The following is a 14,007-nucleotide window of genomic DNA, read 5'->3' as shown; positions in this document are numbered from 1 at the left end:
TCTATGATGCGGAGGTTAACCTAGGGAACCTCACTCCCCCGGTTAACTATCCTTACTTTTCGCCCCAGCAAGGTCCTATACCTTCGCATGGGCATCCTTATTGGCAAGGGCCTTTAGTGCCCGGTACCGAGCCTCGTTCTTACCCGGACGAGCGTGGTAACTATGATTATCGTGCTCTTGGAGGGTGTGACTATAGGGGTGACCCTAATTACCCCTATGTGCACCCTAACCATCCATTTGAGCTTACCTTGCCCGAGTAATTCACACCTCTTGCCCCTTGGCAGCAAGATAACTTCAAGGGGCATTATGGTTGGCCCGAGGGATTCACCGGAGGTTAGGATCCTTACTCACCCCCAACCTTCGATGACTACATGGGCAATAATGATTCCAATGAGGCCGGGCCAAGTGGTGGTGGTAATGATTAGTTTTAGTTCCCTCAGTTTTGTGCCTTTTACCTCCATCCCTTATGTTTTGTGTGCTTGATTTGTATTGTTGGGATGTTGAGATGTATTCATGTTTAGCTTGGGGGAACTTCATTTGTATCTCGGTTGCCAATATTTGTTGTTGTTGCTTACCTAGTATTTTATTTGCCTCTTGCATGATGGTTTTCATTTTTTGGTCTCTAGTCTTGTTGATGCTTGTTGCTAGTCCCATGAGCTTGTTTTGCCATTGTTGTTTTGATGTTTTCCTTGTGATGGTGTTGATTGATTCTTGCTCCCTTATATCCAAAACCCTTGAATCCAAATCCCTTTGAATCCAAATCTTGTAGTCTAGTGTCTTTTAGTTAGTTAGTTGTTTAGTTGTTTACTTAGTCTTTCTTTACTTTCCGTTTTTGGTCTTTGTTAGCTTAGTTTTGCTTAGTTGATTAGTGTTTTTGTTAGCTTCGTTTAGTTTTACTTTGTAGTATCTTTTTCTTTTATTTTGAAGTTACTAACCTTTTTCTTTGTTTATAGCTTCTTTTGCTTTTCTTATTCTCACATGGCTTTTTGATGATGCTTACGATTTTGGAGTGCAACGAAGGTGGTTCTTTCTATCGCCTTTGTTTATTATGCTATGCATGGATAGCTCGGTGAGACCTTTCTAATTTTTCTCTTTATTTTCTTTGGATGCATAGATTAGGTTTAGCTTAGGGGAAGTTGAACGGTTCGAGGATGATTGCTTGTTTACACGTCATGTGTTTGGGATCGTTGACGATGTTGTCATTCGATCACTTGTATGTCGATTGGGATATATGTGTTTAACTTGCTTTCTAGTTCCTTTCTCAATTTTTCCTATTCTTCCTTTATCTATGGCTTTCCTTTTCTTTCCTTTTCCTTTTATTTTTCTTTTCCCTTATTTTTACTTTGTTCTTGTCTTGGTATGTGGTATTCTTTTGAGGCTTGTTTTTCACCCCTTTTTGTTTTCCTTATGAATTGGACTGGACTTTGTCTTTTGAATGAATTTCTTCTTAGGTAGTAAAGGTATGTGCGGTTTTAGAGTATGCTTGGTTGACTCTATGATAGGTGTATGCTAAGGTAGTTGGTTTGAACTAGGAGGATCATGAAGCCGGATTCTACTTGTTTGTGGCATGCTTGGTAGTTGCTCCCTATAGTCGATTTGACACCACTAGTGAGTTTTTGCTACATCAATGTGAGGTTCATTGTTTTACAAGACTTCAAACTATTTTGTATGAGCGGCGTGGATCCTTGACTATTGCGAACCTTATCTATAAAGCTTGATTTAATTTATGATTCTTCAACCCGAGACCGAGCTATCTAGGGATGACAAAGGCATCTTTTCGGGGTGGTATTTTTCATTTTTAGGATAGTTTGTTTTATCTTTGTTTTTGGGTTTACATTTGCCTTCTTGCAACCATTTGAGCCTATTACCTTCTTTTCCAGCCACATCTTTAGATCTTTGGCCTTTTGTTTCATTTTCTTTCTTTTCTTGTTTTTTTTTTGTGAAGCAATTGATCATTCTTGATGGTGTTTGTGGTGAAAAGTTGGGATATGTGGTTCCCTTGATGCATGTTTGTGTTATATCTTCTTTGTGAATAATGGCAAATGAGTATGAGTAAAAGTCGTCCTTAATTATAAAAGTCTTGGACAAATAAGTGCAAAATTGAAAAAGCCATCCGAAGTTGGAAAGAGGCAAGTAAAAAGCATAGCACACAAAACAAAACAAAAAAAAAAATTTGAAAATTGAAAAAGTAAAAACTTCAAAAATATTTTGATGTATTCTTTTCTCCTTCTAAGCATTGAGGAAAATGCTTCATTTAAGCTTGGGGGAGAAGCGTTTACGCTTTTTGTACATATTCTTGTGAGTATAGCTTTGAATAAGCTTGGGGGTGTAGTTGCGTTTGTTTAGTGATTTCTTGATCGTGATGTTGAGGATTAATCACCATTTTGCTTCACTATTTAGGAAAACCGCCAAATTTTAAATTTTAGCCTACCTTCACCCTTTATGCCTTACGTTACAACCTTTGGAAAAGCCCTTTCGACCTAGATGTTGAGTCACTATTCGAGGGAGGGAATCATGGGTCATTGCCTAAGGAAAGGGGATGCATAGTCAAGATTGTCGAGTAGCCTAAATAAATCTCTTCTTCCGGTTCCTTTGAGGAATCATTGGGATGCTCAGTAAGGGGAGATTTGAGACTAGTGGGGAGAACGCGGTAGGATCGTTTGGGATGAACGTGGATTATGACGTCTAGTTCCTATGCTTAGCATACCTTATGTTTCAATCAACCGTGGATATCTTGGAACGTGCATACCTTGATTACCTGAGAAAGATTTTCATTCATTTGCAATGTAGTCTCTTTGTAAGTCCATTTCGCAAAGGTTTTGTTTTCACTAGTGGAAAAAATCTCATTCGTAACAGGCTATTTGTAACGGGCAAAGCTATGCCCGTTACATTAAATATATTCGTAACGGGCAAAATAGTGTGGATATCTTGGAACATGCATACCTTGATTGCCTGAGAAAGATTTTCATTCATTTGTAATGTAGTCTCTTTGTAAGTCCATTTCGCAAAGGTTTTGTTTTCACTAGTGGAAAAAATCTCATTCGTAACAGGCTATTTGTAACGGGCAAAGCTATGCCCGTTACATTGAATATATTCGTAACGGGCAAAATAGTGTCCGTTACGAATACTTAGTTATTCGTAACGGGCAAAATAGTGTCCGTTACGAATACTTAGTTATTCGTAACGGGCAAAATAGTGTCTGTTACGAATACTTAGTTATTCGTAACGGGCAAAATAGTGCCCGTTACGAATACTTATTTAGTTGTAACCGTCATCATTTGCCCGTTACGGATATTATATTACAAGTAACGGGCATATTGAGCCCGATACAACTGCTTGAGCGTGGCCCAAATGATGAAAGGAGCCCATTACTTGTCTTTGGCTTTTTATTAGGGTTTACCTAGCCGTTATTCACCTCTTTTCTCTCATTTCACACTCAGTCACTCTCTCTCCTCTCCTCCATCAATCTTCCCCATTCAATTGGTTATGAAACAAGGCGAGAAAAATGGCGATATGGGACGAGGAGAGAGAAAAAATGGTGAAATTGGGGGTTTTGATGATTTTTAGATCGGAGGGTTTATTGATTTTGCTCTAAGGCTTCTCCATTCTCCAACTCGCTAGGTCTAGCTTAGTCAACCCAGCTTTCCTCTTCGTAAAAGAAATAAAATCAAATTGAATTTCGTCGGTCCAAGCAATTGAAGCGTTCCATTGAAGCGCACTTGACGTTCTCCATTGAAGCAGCTTCTGAAGTAAGTTAAAGTTTCTTTTTCTAATCTTATCAATTTCACAATCTAGGGTTTATCTTTGATTTAATTTAATTGTTTAAGGTTTGAATAAGTGAATGGTTCAAATTAGTAAGATTATGAAAGATCATAACCAGCGATTATGTTGTTAGAAAACAAAATTATGACCCGAATTTGATAATTGTATCAAATATGCCTTAAATTATGTGATTTTCCGAGTGTAATTTGATAATTGAATCAAACATGCCTAAATTTATGTGTTTTTTCGAGCCTAATTTGATAATTTATCCTGAAATTATGTTTTCGAAACAAGGGTTTTTCTGCTTTTAGATTTTAATTTAATTTTTTTTCCATAAAAATTATGCCTTTTTCAAATACCTGCAGCACCGCAAATTATATACTACAGATCTTTGTTTCTAAGCTAAAGTTTTAAACTGGTATTGTTTTGATGATTTTTGTGATTTAAATTCATGGCTTATGATATGACTCGTGATTTTTCGAGGTTTTTGGAGTTTGATTTACCCAGATTTGCTGAGTTGAAGCTAATTTTGATGTTTTTGGGTGGAAGGGATTAAATGTTTTTCTGGGGTTTTAGCTAGTATTGTTAATTCAAACTGTGTAAAAGGAATTAATTCTTTAAGGTTTATTTGTTTACTCGTGATTGATTGTTATTTGATTTCGGGTGTATGCCAGCTACATATTTTTATTATATCTCGATTTTTTGCTGCGTTTTCATGGTGTCTCTTGAAATATTTTGATGAATAATGTGTTGGGATAATAATGGAAGATGAAAGGTAAAGTGGAAGACTGAACAAACTGTAGAACCATCCTCCTCCGATGCGCTCAATTCTCTCGCTTTTCCCCTTGATTTTTGCTCTTTTCGATTTCCCTTTTTTTTATAATTTTAATTTCTCTTGTAAAGTTTGTGGAATTAAATAAGCAGTCAAAAACTGAATAAAAAGAGGAGTCTTCTCCCGTGATTAAATTATAGACAAGAGTCTTCATTCATACCTTAGAATTAGGTGAGCAGATTTTGTTTATATTTGATAAGATTTTGTTGAATCTGAACTGGTTTTATTGAATTTTAAACTAATTTATTTTACAGAACATTATATGCTAGCATGGTTAAGGTCTCTTAGCTATGATCTATTCTCAAAATCCGAAGAATAATGATTCAGCGCTTTGTTATACTCTCTATTAGTGATTATATTGTTCTTCTTTTTTTTTTTTTCTGATCTATTCTCAGAAATTCTGATTCAAGCCATCATTGGCTGTTGCTGGTGTTAATAATGATGTTACTTTTTTTTTTCTTATAATTAAAATAAATGTAGTATTGAAGAACAATCAGAATTTTTTCAAGGAAATTCAACAATAAGATATGTTAAGGTGTCTTATGTGAATAGAATATGAAAAATTGTTTAACTGTCAGTTTGAAGATTTAATTTTAGATAATGGAGTAAGAAATTAGATAATATTTAAGTTGATTTTATTGGGATGGATTTTACTAGTTTATTGCGTCATTTAGTGTTCCCTGTTGTAAGCTCTTCAACCTCTCAATATGTGTCTTTCTTTTTTTTGGAATTTGTGAATATAAACTGGATTTTATTGTTGAAAGTTTCTTGAGATTCTTACACAATCACCTACTTACATTTTAGGTGAGTAAGCTCTCCCTTGAAGAAACTGAGAGTGTAAATGCTGACCATGGTGAGAGCATTAGTCATGTAACTTTTGGGCTAAGAACTAGATCAGGAACCAAGCAATTGAAGCTGGATCCGAATATCTACTTTGCTTTGATAAAGGAAAAGGTATATATCCGTACTCTTATTCATGGATCGATGTTATGCCATATCTTGTCTTGTGTGGTCATATTGTGTGTTCTTTTATATACTCCTTTTCTCCCATAACCTCAGTTAAGTGAGTGAGTTTATGTTTACCATGTCTATTTCCTTGGACATTTCTTGTTAGATTTGGTGCCATCTTTTATTTTCCGGGATTAATAACCTCAATTGGGCATGAACTATTAATTTTCATGACTATGGGTTTGCCATGCCAGGTTTGTTTTAAGTAATTTTAAGTACCAACCCAAATGTGTAACCTCTAAATTTTATGGTAGGGCTCGCTCTTTTGAATTTCGTTGTAGGATCTTGCTGAAAACTGTCTTTCTTGCTCCTATTTGCTGCATCATTGCTACCTGTTTGAAAACTCTGGTGGTTGTGTTCTAGGGTTCGCTTGATTTTCTGAAATTGATGTAGGGCAAGCGGGGGTTGCCTACACACAAAATGTTTTGTATTTTCTGACTATAGAAGAAGTGTTCATTGTTTTGCTCTGAATGTAATATGGGTTGTTGCTGATTTAGTTTGTTATATGAGGAGAATGCTTCAATTTTATGTCTTAATAGGTTATTTATTTGTAGTGAATAAACTGCGTTATCAGGTTTTGATGGAGTGGAGATCCATGGAGCCCATGGCTACCTCATTGACCAATTCCTAAAAGATGGCTGTACAAATTTTAAGCTTCATCAAGACAGTATACAATTCTACAAGATTTTTCAAGTTCTTAGTCTACTATATGGAATATAAAACTTGTTTAAATTTTCATGTTGTATTACAGAGTATTATTTATTTAGTAGCTTTTGACTCATGTTGAGAGTTGTTGTAAAGTCAATTTGGACATTTGTGAAAGTTGTACCTTTGATTTTATAATTAATTCAATTTTACATTTATTATTATTATTGATAATAGAATTAAAACTTGGCTTCATAGCAGATTATCAGGATAGCAGACTAGCAGGTATCACCTGCTGCATTTTTTTTTTAATTTGGGTTCAATTGTATTCGTAACGGGCGGTCAAACTACCCGTTACGAATAACGGAACTGCCCGTTACGAATAAAATAGCCTATCCGTAACGGCAGCATACGTAACGCCCGTTGCCCGTTACGGATAGGCTATTTTTGCCCGTTACAGATAGCTATTTTTCCACTAGTGTTTCCCTTTTCCCTTTTTCTTTTCTTTTTATGGTTTTGCCTCTTTGATGTTGGGGAAGAGTTATGGGTAAGCTCTTAGGATACCCTTACGAGAGCATTACTCGTCCTCTAGGGCGATCTAGGAGTTTAAAATGGCTTGTTGTAGCTAAAAATAACCGTGATTCCTACGACAGTGAGTTTTAGTGTATATTCTCATCTTGAGTCTTTCTTTTTCTTTTTGAATAAGTCTTTCATCCTTTTTCTTTCTTGCTTTGTTTTGCTCGAGGAAGAGCAAAATTTTAGCTTGAGGGATTTGATGAGTGTCATTTATGGCACTCATTTGGCTTCTTTTAGGATGAATTTCATGCTATTTCATAGCTCTTTTCTTTAGTTTTCCTTAGTTTTGTTCTTTATTTTTTAGTTTGTGCTTTCCTTAGTTAATTTTCTTTCTTTGTGCATCTCTTTGTTTAGTTGGTCTTTTTCCCTTTCATTTTCTTGTTTTCGTGTATTTTCAGGTTATGATCGTGTTCCGAGGATTCCCGAGCCTTCCTCTCATATTTCCCATCACATAGGATGCCTCTTGCTTGTCATTTAGAGCTCAAGTTTGAAGGAATGCAAGGAGCAAGTTCATGAGATCGGTGCATGCATGCGGTGGATGAGCCCACCAAAATGGCCATTTCAAGACTTCCTACCTTAGTGTTCATAATCATCACCAAGACAAGCGCACGAGGATGAGCTAGGATGAAGAAGAGGATTACTCACCTGTTTCCAGGTGCGGGCGCGCATGAGGGTGGTGCGGCCGCGCACCTAGGTGGCGTGGGCGCGCACCTAGATGGCGTGGGCGCGCCTAGTGAGGGTGCGGGCGCGACTAGTGCGGGTGCGGGCGCGGGCGCGCCTGCCTGGGTCCCTATTCTGTACCCATTTTCTCGCGGCCGCGCTTCCCCCTTGTTGCGATCGCACCTTCCGGGGTTTCATTTGGGACGATCTAACTAACTCTTGTTTTGTATATTTCCTTTATATAGTTTTTCCTTCTATTTTTGAGGAGGAGGGAGATTAGAGAATAGAAATAGATCAGAATTAAAGGATAATTAGAGAGATTTTAGAGAGAGAACCTCTAGGTTTTTGGAGAGAGAAATTCATGGTGTATTGTTGATGATTGAAGATTTCTTCATTTCCTTTGATTTTTGATCAAGTTTGTAAGGATTCCTTTTCTTTAATTCAATCTATAGTTTGATCTTTAGTTTGATTTCATTTGTTTTGTTGATTGTTCTAGTTTGATTGAAGTTTGATTGAAGTTTGATTGATTTGTGTTTGATTTTAGCTTGTTTGATTCGATCATGATGAATTTGTTGCTTAGTGTTGTTTTGATCTTAATTTCAATGGCTAGTGAGTAGATTGCTTGCTAGGGTAATGGTGAAGCATGTATGAGTAATGGAATAATGCTAATTGGGGAAAATTGATGGAGTTGACTATGTGATTAAATTGGTTGATGATCATGTGCATGTGTGTGATTAATTAAAGAGAAGCAAACTTTGATTTTTGCACTAGATTGCATTATAAGTTCACATTGATACGGACGATTGATTTGTGGCTTGCATTTAACGATTGAGGTGTCTTTTGACGTTCCTAGCTAGAGTTTATCGTAGTTGACCCTAGTTAGACCTCTAGGAAAATAGCTTGATACGCTCTTTTGGTTGCATGATTGGTCTTCCCTCACATTGTTTGACTTAGTCACTTTGACCTCCCAATTAGTTAAATCTGTTACGATTACATGTGGATCCTAGCCCTAGTGTTTTACATACTTGATTTTAATTCGTTGGTTAGTCATCCTTGTCCTAGTTTACATACCTACACCCTACCATTTCGGAGTAGCTTGACTTAGGCAATAGATAATCGCCCTCCGTTACTTAGAGGTTCGACCCTCAACTTACCATTATACTTGTGTAAGGGTATGTTGAGAGATTTCAAATTTTCTTTGGCCTAGGGTAGGGGTTAGTTTCAACGACCTAGTTCCGACCCTTGTCTAATGCACGTTTTTCATAAATAAGGTAAGAAAAGAAATATTTTCAAAAACAGAAAGAAGAGATATTTTAATAAAAACATCCTCATCACTAGACTTTTCACACTTTCGCTTTGTTCGATAATCAAATGACGTGCAAGGTATTCATCATTGGGTTTGGTTTTGGGGAGACACAAATGGGTGTCTAAAGTACGTCTTGGCCTTCTTTGATTTTGTTTTCTGGCTTTCGGCCACCCAGAATTCCTTTCGCTTGTTTTTTTCTTTTTTCTTCCCGGCTGAGTCTTGATGAGAAGGTTGCTTTTTTTCATCCTTCTTGGCCGGTTGTTTTGCTTTGGTGAACGAAAAAAATTAGATGGTTCGATTTAGGCGGAGGCAGCTTGTCGCTAAGATTTAACAGACGCATTTGTCAATCAATGGGTTGTGGTTGCGCCGCCGGTCCGGCCAGGTACATAGCCTGGTCGAACGGCTGGCCGTAATGCCCCAACTGTCCGAAGACAGTGGGGTTAGGCGGCATGATTGCATTGAAATTTAGGGGGTTCTGATAATGAAACGATTGAACGACTATAATAGGAGTTGTAGTTTAGAAGGATTATGCTGGCTGAGCTGGTATGTTTGGAAAGAGAGGGGTTTGAGAAATCATCCAATATTGTGGGAATAAAGGCAGTGTCCGAGTAGGATGCTCATTCCCGTTGCTTGTGCTGGATATATTACCTCGCGTCTTTAAAGTGTCGAGACGACTCAAGCTCTTCCATTTGAGGTTGTCTGATATTCCCCCCCAGTCGACTTTGTTTTCTAAATAAGCTTGGACATGTTCGTTAACAGCACCCTAGGTGATCTTCCATGTCGTCAGAAAGGGGTATTCCTAGCATCTTCGGCATTGGTTATTTTGAGTGCCCTTTCCTCCTCTTTTGGGTTGTGGCCTAGAAGAAGAAGTTATCTTACCCTCAAGCTCCCTTCGAAGATTCCTCAAGGTCTGCATAAGTGAACCAGCAGTCATCGGAGGATCCTCGGCCTCATGAAATGAAGCGCTCATAGGATCACTAAAATTGATTGTTGCAACTATATCTTCTACATGTCCGTCCTCACAAGGACCAGGACCTGTATTAGATGTCTAACCATTTATTGCCATAATAGACGAGAATCCCCACCGACGGCGCCAAATGTTTAGGGTATTTTTGTTATCTCCCCTGGGACACTGGTCGCGTTCTTTAGATAGAAGGATCAAACACCTGCAAAACACGAATATTTCGTTGTCAGAATATTTGCCTCCGATGGTTAAGTAAGTAACCTGAAATTGGAAAAGCTAGAGAGAGAAATTAGAGAGAAGTTGGAGTTTTTTGTAATGCTCTATTGAATGTTATGTCACAATCCACCTCTCTCATCATAAATGATTGGGGTATTTATAGGGTGGGGATTTGTTCTTTTTAGGGTTATTACACTAGAATGACGTTTTTTGATTGACGGCGCAATAAGGCATAAACATGTATCCTTAGAGGGCGTTATTTTGCGGCTTTCTAGGGATTTGGGCCTCCTGGCTTAAGGAGGTCCTTTTCTCCCTTTTTCAGGTGCTCTTTTTAGGGCTTACATTTATGTCATCATCCTTAAGTAACACGTGTTTCCCATTGAATAGGCCACATGTCACTAAGGGATCGGTCCACTTTTTTGGGTAATTTTTACCCTAAACTGAAGAAATAAAGGAAAATTTGACATTTGTTACTAGTTAAAGAACCTTAGTTGAAATTTTCTAACTGTTTCATTTTTTATTTTACTCTATCAACAACTAAGTCCCAAAATTATAGTTATTAATATCACTTAACAAAATCTGTTAGGGTTTCGCTAAGTGGGGCCCATTATTTCATTAAATAATAATTTATTATATGTAAAAAAAAATTCCCAGCCAAGTTTCCCTTCCTGTCGGCCACCATCTATAGACACCTACTTTTTGCCTCTTATCTCGATCGAAAGGAAGTGCAATGATGTTACAAAAACCCGTTCTTCATGCTAGATCAAAGTTGATGTGTTTATCGACTAACAAATTCAATATGAAGTAAGTTAAAACTCATATTTGAGACCAAGTAATCTTAGAGTCTTCTCCTATTACTAATTAGGCCTAAAACGTGCTCATACATGTTTTAACTTGATTAACAACATACCCAAATGCGTCAAATGCAATGATTGGGTCCAACGGATCTTAAATTGTTGAAATCCGAGCCAAACATATCAACCAACCATCATATTTCTGTGAATTACCTATAAAGATGGATAGCCCTTTTAAAGAGCATTTCAACGGTATATTATAAGCCCAATTCCGAGCTAAAACGAAGAAATTATGATAAAAACACTAAATCGGCCCCTAAAACCGACACCCTTGCACTCCTACGGTCATATCTTTTGATCCATAAAAGATTTAAACCTAACTCAAACGGAATTAGAAATTAGACATTTAGAGATTTCCAATTATATCTCACACGCCTAAATCTGACTTCGCAATCAAAAGTTATGGAAGTTTTTGAAAACGCATTTTCGTAAAAGGCAAACCGCAACCCAGCGCAACTCAGTAAGTTGCGCGCGCCTGGCACGCGCGACTCATTGTTATGCGCGCGGAACCAAGCGTGAGTAAGAGATTTGCGCGCCCCACCTGACGACGCGACTCTTAAACTCTAAACCTAGATCCCTATGCCTATAAATAGGGGGTCTTCGTTCAACTCGATGGAGGATCGAAAAATAAGAATTTTGATCCTAGCATTCTCAAAACCCTAATCTCTCAACTTCTCTTACTCTCATACTACTTTTTCTTCTCTCTTCCCAAATACATTGAATTCCTTAGAGGTACGAAGAAGAAAGAAAGTCCATAAACGCATTAAACGGAGATTTAACATAAAAGAAGAACGGTTAGTTTCCTAAGCACTTGGATAAATAATTTTTCTTTTATTGTTTAAACAATTTTAATTTAATAAATAGTTTTGTTTGATCACTTTAAACAAAATTTTAATTAATTAATTCACATAGTATTATTTTGTTAATCAAGACTAGAATTTGATAACTAATTGTTGTTTTATCACTTAAGTCAAGGCGAATAATGTTTATTTTGTTATTTTCACGAATATTGATTAAATAAAAATAACGACTTTTGCAATGTAATTCGTACATGATTGACGCATATAAATAAAATCAACTAACTTTGTTTTTTAGGAGCCGCGTTGGATATATTGTTTGGTGATGAAATTGTGAAAAAGGAAGAGCTAGTAGAGGCCGTAAGTAGGGCTAGAATAGCGATTCCTCCCTAAAAGGAATGTTATTTTAGTACCCTTGCTCCCGAACTCATTACTAGTACACGTAGACCAATTTGGGCATGAGTAAACTTACTATTCCTGCTAATTACCCCTTAAACTCTACTGGGGAGGAAGGCATGATCAATTTTTATGAGTTTTCCTAAAACTCATTGGCGACTACTACTTTTTTCTTACAAAAAAGCGTGATGAGATGATCATTTCTAATTCAAGGTCCCCCAAACAGCTAGAAAATAAAATCCTAATACACTCTAACAAGTGTAAAGTCCTTGGATTTTAAAGGGCCATGGGAATCTAAGGAGAAAGATCCCCTATGATAGGAACATCGTACCCTCCTTACAGTGGCGACTCCACTGGGACTTAGAGGTTATAATATTAGTTCTTAGTTATGGTTCAAGGTTTCCAACACTAGGTTACCTATGGGTTGTAACGAGAACTAACTTGCATAATTTGTAGTTAGAGATCGAGACTTGAACGCATAATATCGTCCTTTTTTACAAAAGTAAAAGCCAAACAAGCAACATTGCATCATGCATAATCATAGCACACTTTAACCATTTGGGATTGACTCATTGACTAGGGGTTACCAACACTAGGCTTCTATCCCAAAAATCAATAACAATCTTCCCACCCATATCGCCAACAAAATGTTGGGAGGGCTATGTCATGGATCAACACGTTGAGTGATTGATTCGTGCATCGTCCCTTAAGATATGGTTTTTTGGACACCCAAGCCTTCACTTTAGAATGGCATTGTATGCTTTGATGGTTCCTTTTATGTGCTTATGTGACGACATGAATATGTGCTTCGTGTCTAATCTAACTAATTCCAACCTGTTACCTAGAGATATAATTAAAAAAAAAATATTGCAAAAATTATGGTTCGAAAAAAAAATACTAAAAAATAAACAAAATAAAAAATTGAAAAATTGTCGAACCTACGAGGTTGCACGAGCAACTGTCAAAGTTGCGCGCGCCTTCCACGCACAAGTTCAAAAGTTGAGCTCAGCACCTCTGCGCTACTCTGTGTCTTGTACGTGCCCATTGTTCAACTTTTACTTTGACTCATTACGAGCAATGTCATACGAATAAAACGAGGATGGATTTTGTAAGAGCTCAGGACATGTATCTTTCCTTTTTAAGAAAAAAAGTGAAAGATATGTGGATTATTAATGGTGATCAAAACACTGCTGAATTTGACAGAGCTTTAAAAAAGATACAGTTTCAGAATAGAGTCTATGCTCTTCATGATATGCATGGAAACTGGGTGGACAACCCTCAAGATGTCCTTGATGCTTTCCTAGATTATTACCAGCATCTCCTGCGTACAAATGATATACATAGATCAAAAGTTAATAATGTTGTGGTTAGGAAAGGTCTAGTCTTATCACAGGAAATGCAAGACATTCTTATTGCTCCTTTCATTGAGAAAGAAGTTAAAGAAGCTATGTTCTGTAATGATGGCAATAAAGCCCCTGGTCCAGATGGATTTAGGAGCTCTTTTTTCAAAGATTCCTGGGAGACAACAGGAAAAGATATTAGTGAGGCTGTTCTTGAATTTCTTTAGAACCAGAAGATTCTTAAGGAAATAAACAATACCTCTATCACTCTGGTGCCCAAAAATAAGTGTCCTGGTAGTGTGAAAGAATACAGACCAATCTCTTGCTGCAATGTCATTTATAAATGCAGTTCTAAAATGCTATGTGATAGATTGAGAGGTTTACTCCCTAAAATTATTGCTGAAAATTAGAGTGCTTTTGTGCATAGTAGATACATTGTGCATAACATCATGGTTTGCCAAGATTTTGTTAGGCAATATGGAAGAATTAGTGCTGCAGCTGGATGTTTGATTAAAGTAGATTTAAAAAAAGCCTACGATACAGTTGAATGGGATTTTATTGAGGAAATGCTTGAAGCTCTTCTCTTTCCCAGGAAGTTCATTGATCTTGTCATGATTTGCACTAAAACTCCTAAGTTCTCTATCATGATTA

General features: G+C 37.1%; 1 protein-coding gene and 1 long non-coding RNA gene across 2 annotated transcripts; both read left to right on the top strand.

The window, feature by feature from the left end:
* The first annotated feature begins 3,450 nt into the window (after window positions 1–3,450).
* On the top strand, window positions 3,451–6,474 carry LOC145612575 (uncharacterized). The gene is made up of 3 exons (XR_014106647.1): window positions 3,451–3,749; window positions 5,399–5,548; window positions 6,157–6,474. It is a non-coding gene; the product is annotated as an uncharacterized LOC145612575 (long non-coding RNA).
* Window positions 6,475–13,115: 6,641 nt separating this feature from the next.
* LOC145624927 (uncharacterized) lies at window positions 13,116–13,583 on the top strand. Its single transcript, XM_081678013.1, has one exon. The coding sequence runs from the start codon at window positions 13,116–13,118 to the stop codon at window positions 13,581–13,583; it is 468 nt and encodes a 155-aa protein (XP_081534139.1).
* The last annotated feature ends 424 nt before the right edge of the window (window positions 13,584–14,007 follow it).

The sequence above is a fragment of the Chenopodium album genome, chromosome 3 (genome assembly GCF_948465745.1).
Source record: "Chenopodium album chromosome 3, dcCheAlbu1.1, whole genome shotgun sequence".
In the NCBI taxonomy this organism is placed as follows: domain Eukaryota; kingdom Viridiplantae; phylum Streptophyta; class Magnoliopsida; order Caryophyllales; family Amaranthaceae; genus Chenopodium; species Chenopodium album.
Note: the sequence above shows the minus strand (reverse complement) of the source record. Positions and strands in the feature narration are given on the sequence as shown.